Source organism: Chiloscyllium plagiosum, unplaced genomic scaffold (genome assembly GCF_037043375.1).
Source record: "Chiloscyllium plagiosum isolate Xiang-an unplaced genomic scaffold, Cpla_swu_hap1 HiC_scaffold_3, whole genome shotgun sequence".
Taxonomy (NCBI): Eukaryota; Metazoa; Chordata; class Chondrichthyes; order Orectolobiformes; family Hemiscylliidae; genus Chiloscyllium; species Chiloscyllium plagiosum.
The window spans coordinates 94,488,751-94,508,880 of NW_028270141.1; the positions used below are offsets into that span (position 1 = coordinate 94,488,751).

The following is a 20,130-nucleotide window of genomic DNA, read 5'->3' on the forward strand; positions in this document are numbered from 1 at the left end:
ATAGGTCAAAAGTAAAATTACCAATGTTTACCTGGAGAAAATACAATTACCATTTTATAACCAATATGAAAAGAGACAAAACAAAATCCCACAGAAATAACATTAGTTAAATGATTTTCCTGAAAAAAAAATGTACAGAACCCAATGAATACACCCAAAATTATGCCAGGAAAGGGGCACAACCAGTTTGGGCACAAGGCAGTGAACATATGGTAACAGACCTGTTTAAGGAAGCACATCATTTGTACAGGAGAACTGCATAGATATTTGAGGCAGTGAGAAATTCTGTTTTTTTTTTATTTAACCAGGACTGTCTATTTGGTGACCCTGCTGAAGGGCTAGTGGGGTCCACAAGGCTCTTTGTAGCAGAGGGCCGTGAGAAGGGAGTGGTGAGGAGGAGGGGAAATGAGAGTGTCAGAAGGGAGGCAGCAAGTGGAAGTTTCGATGAGCAGGAAGCAGCAAGTTAGATGCAGCAAATGTGATAGAATTAGTAAGTTCTTAAATTGAGAATTCTAAGGTATTAAAAGTATCATGACTGGTTGGCAAGTGCACTCTGATCATCTATGACAACGTCTTGACTGATGCACGAGACGTTTTACTAGTTCAGCTGTTGCCTATTTGAAAAAGGTGCAATGCCTAGATATGTTGTCTCTGTTCAAAGAGAACATGTCTATGTATATGCCCTTCCTGAAGAAGGGCTTATGCCCGAAACGTCGATTCTCCTGCTCCTCTGATGCTGCCTGACCTGCTGCGCTTTTCCAGCAACACATTTTTCAGCTCTGATCTGCAGCATCTGCAGTCCTCACTTTCTCCATGTCAATGTATACGAGTGTATGCAGGTTTTGGCGAGCGGATTGCAATGCGAGCCTGGCTGATGGTCTTAAATTAGTAGTCAGTGTAATTACACATTCAGGATTGTTCAACAAGTGTTATCCAATATTGGAATGCTAGTACAATGTTGTGAGGTTTGCAAGCACATGCTGTTTTTGTGTGGCCAGTATTGTGTTGCAAACATCTAAAGAGGTGTGCTATTTGATACCAGTTAATGGAAAGTATAGCAAACATTCCTCTTTTTGAATGTAAATACTTTAGTGATAACCGTTCCTTAATGCATTCTCCTCAGTAACACCTTGATTAATCAGAATTCATTTGCCACCTAATCAGAAATTCTGTTTTTTCATTTTTCTAATTTTTTTTAACTTAATACTTCTATTATTTTTGAAAATTCACTCATGTGATGTAGACATCACTGACTGGGCCAACACTTAATACCTGTCCCTGTTTGCCCTTGAGGTGGTGGTGGTGGTGGTGGCAAGCTGCTTCTTGAACCGCTGCTGCCCATGTGGTGTGGTTACACCTATGATGTCATTGGGAGGGAAATCCAGAACTCCTGTTAAAGAATTATCATTATACTAGGAATTATTATTTCTGTGCTTGTTCTTCGTATATTGTGCTACGTGCAAAGCACTGGGTTCCAACTGGGTGTGGGGGGGGTGTGCGCCAGTGGGGGTGTTCAAAGCAAAATGTCATCCCTCTTGGTCGTAAGTGGACAGTCCTGATCTAACTCAAAAGGTCATAATTCTTGTCATCTACTCTCCAGGTCCCTAACCTTCAACATTTTACTGAGTTAAGGTGCTAAAATGATGCAGGTTATTAGTAAAATGTTTTCTAATCTCTATGTAAACTGTGAATTGATCAGTCATTAATCACGACTCTTTATCGTACCTCACTCAGCAGTCCTCCTCCACAACCAACATCTAAAATTCGAAAGCCACGAAGGGGACGTCCTAATTGCTGTTTTTCACTATGTGTCAACAATGTGTCTCTAGCAAAGATTAGAGAAAGAAAAAAATGATTACCTATATAAAGCATTTCCCCAGAGATCACCATTAAAGTGAAATGGAAAGTTAAAAAAAATTACATCTTATGTTTACTGTGTTCATGTCTGACAGTATGTTCATCCCTTAGGAAAACATGTCCTGATTTACAGATTTTAAAATCAGGACATATCAGTGATATAGATAGTAACTGACTGAATAAATCAAAAGTTGATATGCAATAGTTGTTTCTTTTAACTTAAAATTATTATTGAGATTTTAAAATATGTTTTGCAAAATATAACTAAAGCATTGAGTAGTCCCAGTGAATTTTCTTGGAGCACAACAGTAAAGTTAATAAAACTGGAACACTTCTGATAAAATTATGATTTTGGTGTGTAAGTCATTTGACTTAAAATTTCAAAGTTTATTACAGAACTGAATAGAAACACCACAATGGAAGCAGTTTCACCTGAGGATAGGAAAATAAAGATGAGCATGTGGTCATGCATTAAAGCAATAAAAACACAAATGCTCACAAGCACACAGTGTCTGTTTTTTTTTAAAAAGTGCATTATAAGTAATACAGCTTCATATAATTTAAAACAAACCCAATGACATATTGAGCAAAAAGATTCCTAGGTTTTAGAAGGAACTGACACTGGGAAAATTCCAGAAACTTCCTGCTTCTACAGCCGTGTTCTATTTCCCAAACAGGGGTATACAATGCTGATGGCAACACTACTACACCATCCACCACCTTGCAGCTAATTGTATATTCCACAGCTCCCACCTCTGGAGCCTGCCACCATCCCAAAGTGAAAGCTGAACATGGACACAAAGTATTAAATGGCTGTCTCTAGTACAATTCAGCCAGAAAGCAAATATTGAATGTTAAGCAGGTTCAAAACTGGGCAATGATCCCAATATTTGGTTTCCAACTCAAGGCCTTTTTCTTCTGCAATCTTTTCAATGTGAAAGATCAGAGTGGTTTCCCCCAACGACTAATGGAATAAGATCACTGTGGTGTAAAAGTGTTAGATGCATGCCCACGCAATTTACTTTCACACTATTTGAAAACAGCCACAGATGAATAAGGTCCTTTAGCTCATTCGATTTAATTCTTCTACATTATCAACTCTTATCTTTCAATCTCAGATCTGGTACAGCCTCCAGGCAAAATAGGTGGTCACTTCAAATAGGAAATGCAATGATGGCTTTCAAGTAAAATTTGGAGTAGTGGCAAGCAGAAACTACTACTTCTCAGTTGTGGGTAGCTCTGTAATTTTACAGGAGACTTAAGACCACCAACAGTCCCAATTTTCTCTAAGTCTGGCGGTTGAACTACAAAGCTACCTGAAGGTCCTTTCCACTCAGCAACTGTCAGGTTGTTTTTAAAAAAAATTGTTAATTGTCAGTTAAATTGCCATTGCTGAAAGTCATTACTAAGTGCAGAGCAGTGATTGGAGAAGCAGTGAGAGCAGGGGAAGTGGAGCTATCTTTGGAAGCACAGACTATGTGGAGGAGTAAAAGCAACAGATAGGAAATCCATGATTAGAGGTGCTTTACTGCAACTGTGGGAAAAAAAGAAGGAATCTATGATTGAAAGAGCAATCGCTGCTCCTCCAATCACAAATCTGGCTAGTCCCAGTAAATGTTCAGCTTGTCCCATCCTGCTCTCAGACCGCTAAATGCTGATGGTTGCAGTGAAGACTTTGTTGTCCCACTGTTGGTCTAATCCACTCCTGGGGATTCTTACCCTTGTAATGCAACAGTTTTAGAGCTGGCAACCATGGCAATGTACTCATTCTCGTGCATTCTGGGTTGGACTCTCTTGTTAATGCCAAAGCAACTGTCCAGGTGGATGGAGTGTTTCAAAGCACCCAAATTATGCCTCCAATTGAACTAGCATTTTGAAATTCCAATTAGTGATTACGTTATGAGGGGCTCTGCTCATTTTTAAAATTAGTATTTGGATTTAAGCTTCTTCTATTTTAATAGGACACGTAGTTTATGGGTGAAGCTGAGGGAAACTAATGGCATTATTCACAGTGCTTTCACAGTCTGAGAATACTATCGGCCTAGGGGATCTGTATCGCGAAGAGTGGTCAGCAGTAAAGTTATTAAAAAAAGCTACAAAATGTGAATCTATGAATATCTTCCACTTAGCTTCAATTAAGTTTAATACCTTCTTATGTCATTACCTGTATTCCCTATACAATGTCTGTCCACTATATGCTGGTCAGTGACATCCTCTTCAGTGTGAATTGCCCCTCCTTTCTGAAAAAAACCCTTAATTTTTTGCCACTCTTTTTTTTACATGCAGAATACACTATCTGAAAATGTGACGGAGGTAGGTCTAATCAAAGCATACAAAGGAAATTAGATGGTTATCTGAAAAGGAAGCATATTCACAAGGAAGGAAGGAGAATGACACCTAGTGAACTACTACATTTGGGAAACCATTGCTGAGAGAATTGGTCAAGAGCAACAATTTCCTGACTCTATAATTTCCATTGCAATGTATTCTTCCTCTTTGTTACTAAAGGAACTGCATACTTATCTATATGCGTTGCAGTGGGCATGTTGGTTGGTTGTTAATGCAAGATCCCTGATAAACCAACAATAGACAATGTATAAGACTTGGGGAGGGGCGCACATGAGGATACACCAAGGGTGCTTAATACACTTGTACCGGTCCTGTTCCTTACAGGCGTTCAGTCACCCAGTCTCATTCACCCTTTTTGCCACTTTCTTCAGTTGTCATTTGTGACTAGAGTCATAGAGATGTGCAGCATGGAAACAGACCCTTCAGTCCAACCTGTCCATGCAGACTAGATGTCCGAACCCAATCCAGTCCCGCCTGCCAGCATCCAGCCCATGTCTCTCCAAACCCTTCCTATTATATACCCTTCCAAATGCCTCTTAAGTGTTGCAATTGTACCAGGCTCCACTACTTCCTCTGGCAGCTCACTCCATACACTTACCACCCTTGTGTGCAAAAGTTGCCCCTTAGGTCTCTCTTATATCTTTCCCCTCTCACCCTAAACCTATGCCCTCTAGTTCTGGACTCCCCGACCCCAGGGAAAAGACTGTCTATTTATCCTATAAGGTCACCGCTCAGCCTCTGATGCTCCAGGGAAAATAGCCCCAGCCTGTTCAGCCCCTCCCTATAGCACAAATTCTCCAACCCTGGCAACACCCTTGTAAATCTTTTCTGAACCCTTTCAAGTTTCACAACATCTTTCCGATAGGAAGGAGACCAGACTTGCACACAATATTCCAACAGTGGCCTAACCAAAGTCCTGTACTGCCGCAACATGACCTCCCAACTCCTACACTCAATACTCTGACAAAATGCCTTCTTTACTATCCTATCTACCTGTGACTCCACTTTCAAAGAGCTATGAACCTGCAATCCAAGGTCACTTTGTTCAGCAACACTCCCTAGGACCTTACCATTAAGTGTACAAGTCCTGCTAAGATTTGCTTTCCCAAAATGCAGCATCTCACATTTATCTGAATTAAACTCCATCTGCCACTTCTCAACCCATCTGGTCAAGACCCTGGTGTAATCTGAGATTACCCTCTTCGTTGTTCACTACACCTACAATTTTGGTGTCATCTGCAAACTTACTAACTGTACCTCTTATGCTCGCATCCAAATCATTTATGTTAATGACAAAAACACCTGGTCCCTTTACATACAACCTCTCACCTTTTAATAAATTGTCCATACATATATTCCTCCGAGCAAAGTGCATAATTTCACAGTTGTCCACATTATATTCTAACTGCCATGTCCTACCCATTCAGTAAGACTGTCCAATTCTTCGTGAAACTGCTTTATATCTTCTTCACAACACATCACTACTTAGTTTTATAATTTTTGCAAATTTAGAAATATTTGGTCCCCAAATCCAAATTATTGACACAGTATTACCCATTTAAGTTTCTGGGCCATTGTAAACTTTGTCTACATAGTAGACTTTTGACATTACTGATCCAAGATGGTGGTGGACTATGTGATTTTATATATAGAACATAGAACAATACAGCACAGAACAGGCCCTTTGGCCCACGATGTTGTGCCGAACATTTGTCCTAGCTTAAGCACCCATCCATGTACCTATCCAATTGCCCCTTAAAGGTCACCAATGATTCTGACTCTGCCACTCCCATAGGCAGCGCATTCCATGTCCCCACCACTCTCTGGGTAAAGAACCTACCCCTGACATCCGCCCTATACCTTCCACCCTTCACCTTAAATTTATGTCCCCTTGTAACACTCTGTTGTACCCGGGGAAAAAGTCTCTGACTGTCTACTCTATCTATTCCCCGATCATCTTATAAACCTCTATCAAGTCACCCCTCATCCTTCGCCGTTCCAATGAGAAAAGGCCTAGCACTCTCAACCTATCCCCGTACGACCTATTCTCCATTCCAGGCAACATCCTCATAAATCTTCTCTGCACCCTCTCCAAAGCTTCCACATCTCCCCGTGTCTGCGTGGGTTTCCTCCGGGTGCTCCGGTTTTCTCCCACAGTCCAAAGATGTGCAGGTCAGGTGAATTGGCCATGCTAAATTGCCCATAGTGTTAGGTAAGGGGTAAATGTAGGGGTATGGGTGGGTTGAGCTTCGGCGGGTCGGTGTGGACTTGTTGGGCCGAAGGGCCTGTTTGCACACTGTAATGTAATGTAATGTAATATAATCTAATCTTTCCTAAAGTGAGGCGACCAGAACTGCACACAGTACTCCCAATGTGGCCTAACCAAGGTCCTATACAGCTGCAACATCACTTCACGACTCTTGAATTCAATCCCTCTGCTAATGAACGCTAATACACCATAGGCCTTCTTGCAAGCTCTATCCACCTGAGTGGCAACTTTCGAAGATCTATGAACATTGACCCCAAGATCCCTCTGCTCCTCCACCTTACTAAGAACCCTACTGTTATCCCTGTATTCCGCATTCTTATTTGTCCTTCCAAAATGGACAACCTCACACTTGACAGGGTTGAACTCCATCTGCCACTCCTCAGCCCAGCTCTGCATCATATCTAAGTCCCTTTGCAGCCGACAACAGCCCTCCTCACTATCCACAACTCCACCAATCTTCGTATCATCTGCAAATTTACTGTGCTGTATGTATTAGTAGGTATCATATGTTATATCATAATATGTTATATTATGAATATTTTTCATGTCTTTGTGCTCCATTGATCACCAAAATAAAAAGAAACAAAGATAAGAATTGCAAAATACTACAACATTTTTTTTGTTAAACACCCCATAATCAAAATACCAGCATTAGAATGTGTAGTTTAAAATACTGGTAACAATCTATTGTCATCGGTTAGTTTTGAAAATATCAAATATCAATTAGAGTTGCTTCATTCTTGATGACAGATCCTTGTCTACATGACTATTAAACTGGTCCAGTAATGCCAGAGCTTTTTGTTTGGTCTGTTGAAAAGGGACATACAATGAGCTGCTGCTAGGAGCCAAAGTTAACTGACCTTTTGTGAGATTTTACAACTTGAAAGAATGTACAATTGCTGTAAGTGATGTAGTAGTTCTTTCAAGACTTTCCACTGCCTATATACATCATGGCCTTTTAATGTATTTTCCCAATTCATCTCGGCCAACAAGTCAGTTTCCTTTATTCAAATTTTAACACCCTGATTTCAGATTGAACTACCTCATTTTCAATCCATCTATCACATTGTGGTCACAGATCCCTAAAGATTATTTTACAACATGATTATTAATTCACCCTTTTTAACTACATAACTTTGATCTAAAATAACCCATCCTTAAGTCAGTTTCATAGGTCAATTAAGAGTCCATCATATTTATGTGGGTTTGGAAACCTGTAGGCCAGACTAGATACTGGACATTAGTAACCAGATGAGGTTTTATCATTATTGTTTCATGATCATTGAGAGATTTGCTACCATAGGATTTGAACTCCAGAGGATTACCAGTGTTTCTGGTACACTACTCAAGTGACTTACTTCCCCTTCCTCATATTCTTATGTATCAGGGTGGACTAGTTGATATACGTAGAAAAATGCTGCTTGCAAAATTCATCAGGCATGTGTATTGCAGCTATACAGGACATTGGTGAGACCACTTCTGTAATACTGTGTTCAATTCTGGATTCCCTGCTAGAAGAAAGATGTTGTTGTACGTGAATGGATACAGAAATTATTTACAAGGATGTTGCCAGGGTTGAAGGGTTTGAGCTATCGGGAGAGGCTGAATTTGCCCTGGGAGCGTCGGAAGCTTAGGGGGTGACCTTATAGAAATTTATAAAATCATGAGGGGCATAGATAGGGTGAACAGCCAAACTAGTTTTCCCAGGGTAGGAGGGTCCAAAACTGGAGGGCATAGGATTAAGGTGAGAAGGCAAAGATTTAAAATGGCAACTTTTTCACACAGAGGGTGTTGCACATATGGAATGAGCTGCCAGAGGTGGAGGAGCAAGTTGGTACAATTACAGAATTTTTATACAGAATCCCTAGCGTGGAAGCAAGCCATTCAGTCCATCAAGTCCACACTGACCCTCCGAAGAATATCCCACCCCATCCCATCCCCAAATCTCCCATGGCTAACCCACCCAGCACGCAGATCCCTGGACACAATGAGCAATTTAGCACAGCCAATCCCATCTTTGGATTGTGGGAGAAAACCAGAGCACCGGGAGGAAACACATGCAGACAAGGGGAAAATGTGCAAACTCCACACAAGACAGTTGCCCGAGGTTGGGTCCGGGTCCCTGGCACTAAGGCTGCAGTGCTGACCACTGATTACAACATGTAAAAGGCATCTGCATGAGTACATGCATATGAAGGGTTTAAGAGGGATACGGGTCAAATACTGGCAAAAGGGACTAGATACGTTTAGCATATCTGGTCGGTGTGGATCAGTTTGACCAATAGGTCTATTCCCATGCTGTATAACTCTATGTATCAAAAATGTAGCTGAAATCAGTTCAAAATAAAAGAAAATGACATTACGATCTATTTGTACATTCACTCCTTTTCTCCATTTAATTTCTTGCAACACTGGCTTGTGTAAGCAGAACCTACGGAAGAGTTTGGAAAACACATTTCCCGGGCTGAGGCAGGGTTACAAGTTTCATCCAAAGCAGAAGTCACCACCATGAGGTTCTATTAATTATAAAAAAGTATATTTGTAATAACAAAAGATTTTAAAAACACAAAATGTGATGATATGAATAAAGCAAATCAATACAGTGATGATGAATTCCTTCTGTCAAAGGGCAGTGAATCTGTTTTTATTCTTTACTGCAGAGGACTGTTGAGATTGGGTCATTAAGTATATTCAAGGCTGTGACAGAGAGGTTTCTAATCAGTAAGGGAATCAAGGGTGTTGGGAAAAAGGGGAAGAAAGTGGGTTTGAAGATGATCAAATCATAAATGGCAGAGCAGTATGAGCTGTATGGTCTATTTCCATGTCAACATCTATTGTCTAATAGCTGTGCCATGTGCTCATGTGACAAATTAACATACCCCTCATTTCCAATAGCAAATAATAAGGAATTAGAAAGACGTTTTTCCCAGTCTCCTTAATGTGACAAATTCTAAAATTAATCAGCATGTTTTTACCATGGATGTAGGTTTGTTCGCTGAGCTGGAGGGTTCATTTCCAGACGTTTCGTCACCCTACTAGGTAACATCTTCAGTGGACATCTATAGAAAGCAGGAACTGTCAGCAGCGCTTCGCCCGGAGGCCCACTGAAGATGTTACTTAGTAGGGCGATGAAAACATCTGGAAATGAACACCCCAGCTCAGCCAGCAAACTTACATCCAGAACCTCAACTTGGGCTACAAATCTTCTCAAAACTCGCAATGTTACTAACATATGTGGAGAACTTAAATGTTACCATACCGGATAAAAGGAACACGGAGGTCATTCAAAGCATGTAGAGCTCCAAATTCTCCGTTTCGATCCCACCATTTTTGTGATAAAGCCTGAAACTTCTCCAATTCATCAAATTCCACAGTTGACTTTGATGTGCTGTATTTTCTAAAAAAGCTAAGAAGCAAATTATTGTAAATAATGCATGTTAGAACCCCTTCAAAAATCAGCAGGTTTTCATAATAGGTGACATTTGAAATTCGATGTTGTATGTAGATTTCTATAGGAAAACATTTGAAAAACCATTCAGGTCAGTCTGACATTTCTTTGATAGCCAACCTCACCTGCTTTAAATCAAGTCCAACAGATCATTACAGCATGTGATATTTTACGAGCGACATTATTTCAATCATACCCATAACAAAAGCCATTATATTGCTGTTAATTTAATAAGTTACATTTTCTTTTGAAAAAGCATCTAAAAAGTGTTTGTCTGTTCACCCATGACTGGACGGAAAGGACGTTTTGATAAAGTACAAGCCTCTATTTATAGATATAGCAGGATAGTTGGAGGAAACAAAACAAATCACAAAACAATGAAAAAATGCAGCTGGCACATGAAGGTCTAATGGCAGTTTCTCATCTTGGATTTAAGATTTTACAACAAGCACCTGTTTTGCTTAGTGATAGGTCAAAATATTGTAGGTTCAAGTACTGCTGTGACACAAACTTGACAGGTATTTCAGTGCAGTCTGCGGCAGTACTGACTGCAGTTTCTGCTTTTTGAAAGAAACACTAAACTGACAGTTGCTCACATGTTTCTGGTGGATCTAAAAGATCCTATTGTATCTTTTCCACAAATTGCGTTCTTCAGCTGACCTCGCTAGTCTTCACTCTTCAATAGATGATTAATGTCATGATTCTATGGCAACTTGCTGTGCAAACCTTGCAGCTACCTTTCCTAATTGGTGACTACACTTTGAAGTTGTATAGTAGAAGAGGTTTCCTGAGGGACCAAAAGCCACTATGTTGAAGCAGAAACTGTTCCCATTAGCAGAAGAGTTAAGAACCAAAGTGAGACATTAAGGAGTTAATTTACTCTGCTGACCTTCAAGAAATTGGATGTCCTCGGGTAGGGTGGTATGTTTCTCTGTTTTGCAAGTAGAATGTAAAAAAATTTACATTGCAATCTCCTGCTATTTAGAATCAATAAGAACATTGTAGTTAAAATTCTAACCACATCCCGCAATTAAAAAAAGATTTACATCAGACTTTGCCATTAAGGAATGATCTACATCACATTGTTTATGGGAGTAATCAAATCACTACACTGCATCCTGTGGCAGGGGGCTGTCTTGTGAGCATTACTGATTGTGATGTGAATTCTTGCATAAAAGGAAGAACTGGTCCCTTTACACAGTTCCGCAAGCATTGCAAAGAGTGTTAAGGGTTCCTCCAAAAGGTTGTACTTAGAGTCATAGAGATGTACAGAACGGAAACAGACCCTTCGGTCCAACTGGTCCATGCCGACCAGGTATCCCAACCCAATCTTGTCCCACCTGCCAGCACCTGGCCCATATCCGTCCAAACCCTTCCTATTCATATACCCATCCAAATGCCTGTTAAGTGTTGCAATTGTACCAGCCTCCACTATTTCCTCTGGCAGCTCATTCCATACACGTACCACCCTCTGCATGAAAACGTTGCCCCTTAGGTCTCTTTTATATCTTTTCCCTCTCACCCTAAACCTATGCCCTCTAGTTCTGGATTCCCCCACCCCAGAGAAAAGACTTTGTCTATTTATCCTATCCATGCCCCTCATGATTTTATAAACCTCTATAAGGTCACCCCTCAGCCTCTAACGCTCCAGGGAAAACAGCCCTAGCATATTCAACCTCTCCCTATAGCTCAAATCCTCCAACTCTGGCAACAGCCTTGCAATTCTTTTTTTGAACCCTTTCAAGTTTCACAACATCTTTCCAATAGGAAGGAGACCAGAATTACACACAATATTCCAAACGTGGCCAAACCAATGCCCTGGGCAGCCGCAGCATGACCTCCCAACTCATGTACTCAATACACTGACCAATAAAGGAAAGCATACCAAACGTCTTCTTCACTATCCTATCTACCTGTGATTCCACTTTCAAGGAGCTATGAACTTGCACTCCAAGGTCTCTTTGCTCAGCAACACTCCAGAGGTCCTTACCATTAAATGTATAAGTCCTGCTGAGAATTGCTTTCTCAAAATACAGCACCTCGCATTTATCTAAATTAAACTCCATCTGCCACTGCTCAGTCCATTGGCCCATCTGATCAGATCCTGTTGTAATTGGAGATAACCTTCTTCGATGTCCACAATACCTCCAATTTTGGTTTCATCTGCAAACTTACTAACTATACCTCTTATGCTCACATCCAAATCATTTATATAAGTGATGAAAAGTAGTGGATCCAGCACAGATCCTTGTGGCACTCCACTGGTCACAGGCCTCCAGTCTGAAAAACAACCCTCCACCACCACCCTCTGTCTTCTACCTTTGAGCCAGTTCTGTATCCAAATGGCTAGTTCTCTCTGTATTCCATGAGCTCTAACCTTGCTAACCAGTCTCCCATGGGGAACTTTGTCGAACACCTTACTGAAGTCACATTCACCGACCTGCCTTCATCAATTCTCTTTGTTACTTCTTCAAAAAAAAACTCAATCAAGTTTGTGAGACATGATTTCCCACACACAAAACTATGTTGACTATCCCTAATCAGTCCGTGCCTTTCCAAATACATGAACATTCTGTCCCTCAGGATTCCCTCCAACAACTTGCCCATGTCCAAGGTCAGGCTCACTGGTCTATAGTTCCCTGGCTTGTCTTTACCACCCTTCTGAAACAGTGGCACCACGTTAGCCAATCTCCAGTCATCCAACACCTCACCTGTGACTATCAATGATACAAATACCTCAGCAAGAGGCCTTGCAATCACTTCCCTAGCTTCCCACAGAGTTCTAGGGTACATCTGATCAGGTCCTGGGGATTTATCCACTTTTATGCATTTCAAGACATCCTGCGCCTCCTCCTCTGTAATATGGAAATTTTTCAAAATGTCACCATCTATTTCCCTCCATTCTATACCTTCCATGTGCTTTTCCACAGTAAATACTAATGCAAAATAATTGTTTAGTATCTCCCCCATCTCCTGCGGTTCCACACAAAGGGCTACCTTGCTGGTCTTTGAGGGGCCCTATTCTCTCCCTAGTTACCCTTTTGTCCTTAATGTATTTGTAAAAGCCCTTTGGATTCTCCTTAACTCTATTTGCCAAAGCTATCTCAGGACCCCTTTTGCCCTCCTGATTTCCCTCAAGTACACTCCTACTTCCTTTATACTCTAAGGATTCACTCAATCTATCCCATCTATACCGGACATTCCTTTTTCTTAACCAAACCCTCAATTTCTTTAGTGATCCAGCATTCCCTATATCTACCAACCTTTCCTTTCACCCTAACAGGAATATACTTTTTCTGGATTCTGGTTCTCATTTCTGAAGGCTTCTCATTTTCCAGTCATCCCTTCATCTACGAATATCTGTGCCCAATCAGCTTCTTGCCTAATACCGTCAAAATTGGCCCTTCTCCAATTTAGAACTTCAACTTTTAGATCTGGTCTATGCTTTTCCATCACTATTTTAAAACTAACAGAATTATGGTTGCTGGCTCCAAAGTGTTCCCCCACTGACACCTCAGTCACCTGCCCTGCCTTATTTCCAAGAGTAGGTCAAGTTTTGCACCTTCTCTAGTAAGTACATCCACATACTGAATCAGAAAATTTTCTTGTACGCACTTAACTTCCTCCCCATCTAGACCCTTAACACTATGGTAGTCCCAGTCTATGTTTGGAAAGTTTAAATCCCCGACCATAACCACCCTATTAATCTTATAGATAACAGAGATCTGCTTACAAATTTGTTCCTCAATTTCCTTCTGACTATTAGGGGGTCTATAATACAATCCCAATAAGGTGATCATCCCTTTTTTATTTCTCAGTTCCACCCAAATAACTTCCCTGGATGTATTTCTGGGAATATCCTCCCTCAGTACAGCTGTAATGCTATCCCTTATCAAAAATGCCACTCCCCCTCCACGCTTGCCTTCCTTTCTGTAGCATTTGTATCCTGGAACATTAAGCTGCCAGTCCTGCCTATCCCTGAGCCATGTTTCTGTAATTGCTATGATATCCCAGTCCCATGTTCCTAACCATGCCCTGAGTTCATCTGCCTTCCCTGTTAGGCCTGTTGCATTGATATAAATGCAGTTTAATTTAATCAGCCCTACCTTGTTCTCTACTTTGTCCCAGCCTACCCTGACTGTTTGACTCGCCTTTGTTCTCAACTGTACCAGTCTCAGATTGAATTCTTTCCTCACTATCTCCCTGGGTTCCATCCCTCCACCTTACTAGTTTAATTCCTCCCGAGCAGCTCTCACAAATTTCCCTGCCAGAATGTTAGTCCCCTTCCAATTTAGGTGCAATCCAGCCTTCTTGTACAGGTCACTTCTACTCCAAAAACGAGATTCCAATGATACAAAAATGTGAATCCTTCTCCCATACACCAGCTCCTCAGCCATGTATTCATCTGCTCTATCCTCCTATTCCTGACCTCATCCAGTTCGTAGCACCGGGATTTAAGATGAATGGCAAAAGAATTAAAAGATGCCCAGTGGTGAGGGTGTGAAATGCATTGCCTCAGTGTGTAATGGAAGCAGATTCAATCATGGCTTTCAAACAAAAACTGATTAAGCGTTTGAAAGGAGAAAAAAAAATGCAAGGTTTCAGAAGGGTAGAGAAGTGGAAATTGCTAAATTGCTCTTGCAGAAATGGCAAATGCAGAACGATTTGCAACCATCCTCTGATTCTAGGTCTTTGGCTGAAAAAGTTTAGCCATCACCTCGAGTATCACATTGAGTTCTTTCATCTCAAATTTTGCCCTACATCTGTGAAGTGCTTTTGTGTTTGCAAGACTATAATATAAATGAAAGTTATTACACAAACAAGTTTTCTTTCAAGTTCCATCAAAACTTTCATCCTTCAGTGCTTCAGCCACTTCACTTATTTCTTCATTCTTTTTCCCTAATTTTCTTTGCCTATTCAAATACCAGGAGTAGAGGCCCAAAAACTCTAAAATGGGGAGAGATCACGGAGTCAACTTACACTCCTAATATATCTTGAGACACTGAGGAAAACAACTTATATCTATAAAGAATTATACAGCATGGAAACAGACCTTTTGGTCCCACTCTTACTCACTGACCAGACATCCCAATTTGAGAATCTCATTTGCCAGCATTTGGCCTATATTTCTCTGAAGTCTTCTTATTCATTTACCCATTCAGATGCATTTCAAATGTTGTAATTGTACCATCTCTACCTCTTCCTCTGGCAGCTCGTTCCACACATGCATCATCCTCAATATGAAAAAGCTACCCCTTAAGTCTTTTTAAAATCTTTATCCTCTCATCTTAAACCTATGCCCTTCAGTTTTAGACGCCCCCATGCCCCCCCCGAATCCTCAGAAAAAGCTCTTCGCAATTCATGCTATCCATGGCCCTCATGATTTTCTAACCTCTATAAGATCACCCCTCAGTCTCCGATGCTCCAGGGAAAAGTGCCCCAGCCTTTTCAGCCTCTTCCTGTAGCTCAAACCCTCCAATGTTGGCAACATCCTTGCAAATCTTTTCTGCACTGTCTCAGGTTCAACAACATCCTTCCAACAGGATTGTATGCACAATATGACCTCTCAACTTTTATACTCAAATGTCCCAACCAATGAAGGCAAGCATCCAAGCAGTAAAATCAACGTTTCGGGCAAAGGCCCTTCATCAGGAATAAAGCTTCAACAAAAACAAGTCCAGCCATTAGCCTTTGACATTACAAGCAGTACAATCAATGAATCCAACACCAATGAATATGGGGGTTAACAGGTGACCAAAAACTGAAACAGCTATATAAATACTTTGGCTACAAGAACAAGTCAGAGTCAGGAAAATCTTGCAGCAAGTAATTCAACACTGGTCTCCTCAATGCCCATCCATCAACTATAAGACACAAGTCAGGAGCATGATGAAATATTCTCAATTTGCTTGATGCAACACTCAAGCATCTTGAAATGATCTAGAATAAGACAGTCTATTTGATCAGCGCACTATCCATAGAACATAGAACAATACAGCACAGAACAGGCCCTTCGGCCCACGATGTTGTGCCGAACTTCTAACCTAGATTAAGTACCCATCCATGTACCTATCCAAATGCCGCTTAAAGGTCGCCAATGATTCCGACTCTACCACTCCCACGGGCAGCGCATTCCATGCCCCCACCACTCTCTGGGTAAAGAACCCACCCCTGACATCTCCCCTATACCTTCCACCCTTCACCTTAAATTTATGTCCCCTTGTAACACTCTGTTGTACCCGGGGAAAAAGTTTCTGACTGTCTACTCTATCTATTCCTCTGATCATCTTATAAACCTCTATCAAGTCACCCCTCATCCTTCGCCGTTCCAACGAGAAAAGGCCGAGAACTCTCAACCTATCCTCGTATGACTTCCTCTCCATTCCAGGCAACATCCTGGTAAATCTTCTCTGCACCCTCTCCAAAGCTTCCACATCTTTCCTAAAGTGAGGCGACCAGAACTGCACACAGTACTCCAACTGTGGCCTAACCAAAGTCCTGTACAGCTGCAACATCACTTCACGACTCTTGAATTCAATCCCTCTGCTAATGAACGATAATACTCCATAGGCCTTCTTACAAACTCTATCCACCTGAGTGGCAACCTTCAAAGATCTATGTACATAGACCCCAAGATCCCTCTGTTCCTCCACCTGACTAAGAACCCTACCATTAACCCTGTATTCCGCATTCTTATTTGTTCTTCCAAAATGGACAACCTCACACTTGGCAGGGTTGAACTCCATCTGCCACTCCTCAGCCCAGCTCTGCATCATATCTAAGTCCCTCTGCAGCCGACAACAGCCCTCCTCACTGTCCACAACTCCACCTATCTTCGTATCATCTGCAAATTTACTGACCCACCCTTCGACTCCCTCATCTAAGTCATTAATAAAAATTACAAACAGCAGAGGACCCAGAACTGATCCCTGCGGAACTCCACTTGTAACTGGGCTCCAGGCTGAATATTTACCATCTACCACCACTCTCTGCCTTCGACCGGTTAGCCAGTTTTCTATCCAATTGGCCAAATTTCCCTCTATCCCATGCCTCCTGACTTTCCCCATAAGCCTACCATGGGGAACCTTATCAAATGCCTTACTAAAATCCATGTACACTACATCCACTGCTCTTCCCTCATCCACATGCTTGGTCACCTCCTCGAAGAATTCAATAAGACTTGTAAGGCAAGACCTACCCTTCACAAATCCGTGCTGGCTGTCCCTAATCAAGCAGTGTCTTTCCAGATACTCATAAATCCTATCCCTCAGTACCCTTTCCATTACTTTGCCTACCACAGAAGTAAGACTAACAGGCCTGTAATTCCCGGGGTTATCCCTATTCCCTTTTTTGAACAGGGGCACAACATTCGCTACTCTCCAGTCCCCTGGTACCACCCCCGTTGCCAGTGAAGACGAGAAGATCATTGCCAACGGTACTGCAATTTCCTCTCTTGGAGGAAGAGCTTCAACATTCACCTTCTTTACCACCCACACACAGTGGCAACAGTACATACATCTACAAAATGCATTCCAAAAATACATCGGAAGCTTATTAAACAATACATTCCAAACCCTAAAAGAAGGGTAATAGACCACCTGCAAGCTGCCCTACAAGCCATGATTATTTCGATTTTAAAATAACACGCAGTTCTTTCAGTGCTGCCCGATCAAAATGCTGGACCTCCATCCATCCCCAACAGCATTGTGGGTGTCCCAATATCCCTAGAACCTTCGAAGGTTCAAGACCACGTTCACTACCAGTCTCTCCAACTAAGTTATAAATGAGCAGTATATGCTAACCGAGCCGGCGAAGCCCACAGTCCATTAATGATTTTTTAAAAAGCCTTAAATACACAATACAAGTATGCAAGTGATTGTTGAATATTTTCATGCGGAAGATCACAAATAAATTATCCCACTGAACTTTAGATGCTAAAAGAAACTAAATCACGATTATTGACGTTGCAATTTCTCACCAGCTACTGTGCCTGCCATCCCCGGCCGTTCCGGGGCCCGCGCCGTCTGCAGGCGTTCGGAATCCGGGCCGTACCAACACCACGTTCCAATCACAGAACGCAGCCCGGCCAGCGCGTTCTAAAACCCCGGCGCGAGAACCCCTCCCCGCGGCACATAGCAACTTTCTCCACATTGCCATCACAACCACCGCCGCCGCCGCTGGTGTAACTCACCGCTCTCGGTGCTGCAGTTGTTATTGTCCGGCGGAAATACGTGCACTTGACAACTCCATCCCAACGACCTTTAAGGGAACGGTTGTTGGATAAATTGCAACATAACATTTAGTAGGCATTCCACTGTCCCTCATTCTGAATGAATGTTCACCAAAAGAGGAAATTGAAAAACATAAAATTCAAACTCAAGGTGTTGGAGCTTTCTTCGACGGGGGGGGGGAGAGAGAGAGGACGGGGGGGGGGAGAGAGAGAGGACGGGGGGGGGGGGAGAGAGAGAGGACGGGGGGGGGGGGAGAGAGAGAGGACGGGGGGGGGGGGGGGGAGAGAGGACGGGGGGGGGGGGGGGGGAGAGAGGACGGGGGGGGGGGGGGGGAGAGAGGACGGGGGGGGGGGGGGGGAGAGAGAGAGGACGGGGGGGGGGGGGGGGAGAGAGAGAGGACGGGGGGGGGGGGGGGAGAGAGAGAGGACGGGGGGGGGGGGGGGAGAGAGAGAGGACGGGGGGGGGGGGGGGAGAGAGAGAGGACGGGGGGGGGGGAGAGAGAGAGGACGGGGGGGGGGGGAGAGAGAGAGGACGGGGGGGGGGGAGAGAGAGAGGACGGGGGGGGGGGGAGAGAGAGAGGACGGGGGGGGGGGAGAGAGAGAGGACGGGGGGGGGGGAGAGAGAGAGGACGGGGGGGGGGGGAAAGAGAGGACGGGGGGGGGGGGAAAGAGAGGACGGGGGGGGGGGGAAAGAGAGGACGGGGGGGGGGGGAAAGAGAGGACGGGGGGGGGGGAAGAGAGGACGGGGGGGGGGGGGAAGAGAGGACGGGGGGGGGGGGGAAAGAGAGGACGGGGGGGGGGGGAAAGAGAGGACGGGGGGAAAGAGAGGACGGGGGTGGGGGGGAAAGAGAGGACGGGGGGGGGGGGGGAAAGAGAGGACGGGGGGGGGGGGGAAAGAGAGGACGGGGGGGGGGGGAAAGAGAGGACGGGGGGGGGGGGGAAAGAGAGGACGGGGGGGGGGGGGAAAGAGAGGACGGGGGGGGGGGGAAGAGAGGACGGGGGGGGGGGGAAAGAGAGGACGGGGGGGGGGGGAAAGAGAGGACGGGGGGAAAGAGAGGACACAGGGGGGGGGGGGGAAAGAGAGGACGGGGGGGGGGGGGAAAGAGAGGACGGGGGGGGGGGAAAGAGAGGACGGGGGGAAAGAGAGGACGGGGGGGGGGGGGGAAAGAGAGGACGGGGGGGGGGGGAAAGAGAGGACGGGGGGGGGGGGGAAAGAGAGGACGGGGGGGGGGGGGAAAGAGAGGACGGGGGGGGGGGGAAAGAGAGGACGGGGGGGGGGGGAAAGAGAGGACGGGGGGGGGGGGAAAGAGAGGACGCGGGGGGGGGGGGGGAAAGAGAGGACGGGGGGGGGGGGGAAAGAGAGGACGGGGGGGGGGGGGAAAGAGAGGACGGGGGGGGGGGGAAAGAGAGGACGGGGGGGGGGGGAAAGAGAGGACGGGGGGGGGGGGGAAAGAGAGGACGGGGGGGGGGGGGGAAGAGAGGACGGGGGGGGGGGGGAAGAGAGGACGGGGGGGGGGGAAAGAGAGGGACGGGGGGGGGAAAGAGAGGACGGGGGGGGGAAAGAGAGGACGGGGGGGGGGGGGGAAAGAGAGGACGGGGGGGGGGGGGAAAGAGAGGACGGGGGGGGGGGGAAAGAGAGGACGGGGGGAAAGAGAGGACACGGGGGGGGGGGGGGAAAGAGAGGACGGGGGGGGGGGGGAAAGAGAGGACGGGGGGGGGGGGGGAAAGAGAGGACGGGGGGAAAGAGAGGACACGGGGGGGGGGGGGGAAAGAGAGGACGGGGGGGGGGGGGAAAGAGAGGACGGGGGGGGGGGGGAAAGAGAGGACGGGGGGGGGGAAAGAGAGGACGGGGGGAAAGAGAGGACGGGGGGGGGGGGGGAAAGAGAGGACGGGGGGGGGGGGAAAGAGAGGACGGGGGGGGGGGGAAAGAGAGGACGGGGGGGGGGGGGGAAAGAGAGGACGGGGGGGGGGGGGGAA

At 44.7% G+C, this 20,130-nt stretch overlaps 1 protein-coding gene across 1 annotated transcript in view; it reads right to left on the reverse strand.

Moving 5' to 3' along the window:
* Window positions 1–18,108, reverse strand: part of coq3 (coenzyme Q3 methyltransferase) — a 30,058-nt gene extending 11,950 nt beyond the window's left edge. The window contains exons 1-3 of the mRNA XM_087981570.1: window positions 17,902–18,108; window positions 9,735–9,881; window positions 1,726–1,825 (exon numbers count right to left, since the gene is read on the reverse strand). Of these exons, the coding sequence (XP_087837696.1) occupies window positions 1,726–1,825; window positions 9,735–9,881; window positions 17,902–18,080 (426 nt within the window). The 5' untranslated portion in view covers window positions 18,081–18,108. The remainder of the gene's footprint in view (window positions 1–1,725; window positions 1,826–9,734; window positions 9,882–17,901) is intronic.
* Window positions 18,109–20,130: the final 2,022 nt, after the last annotated feature.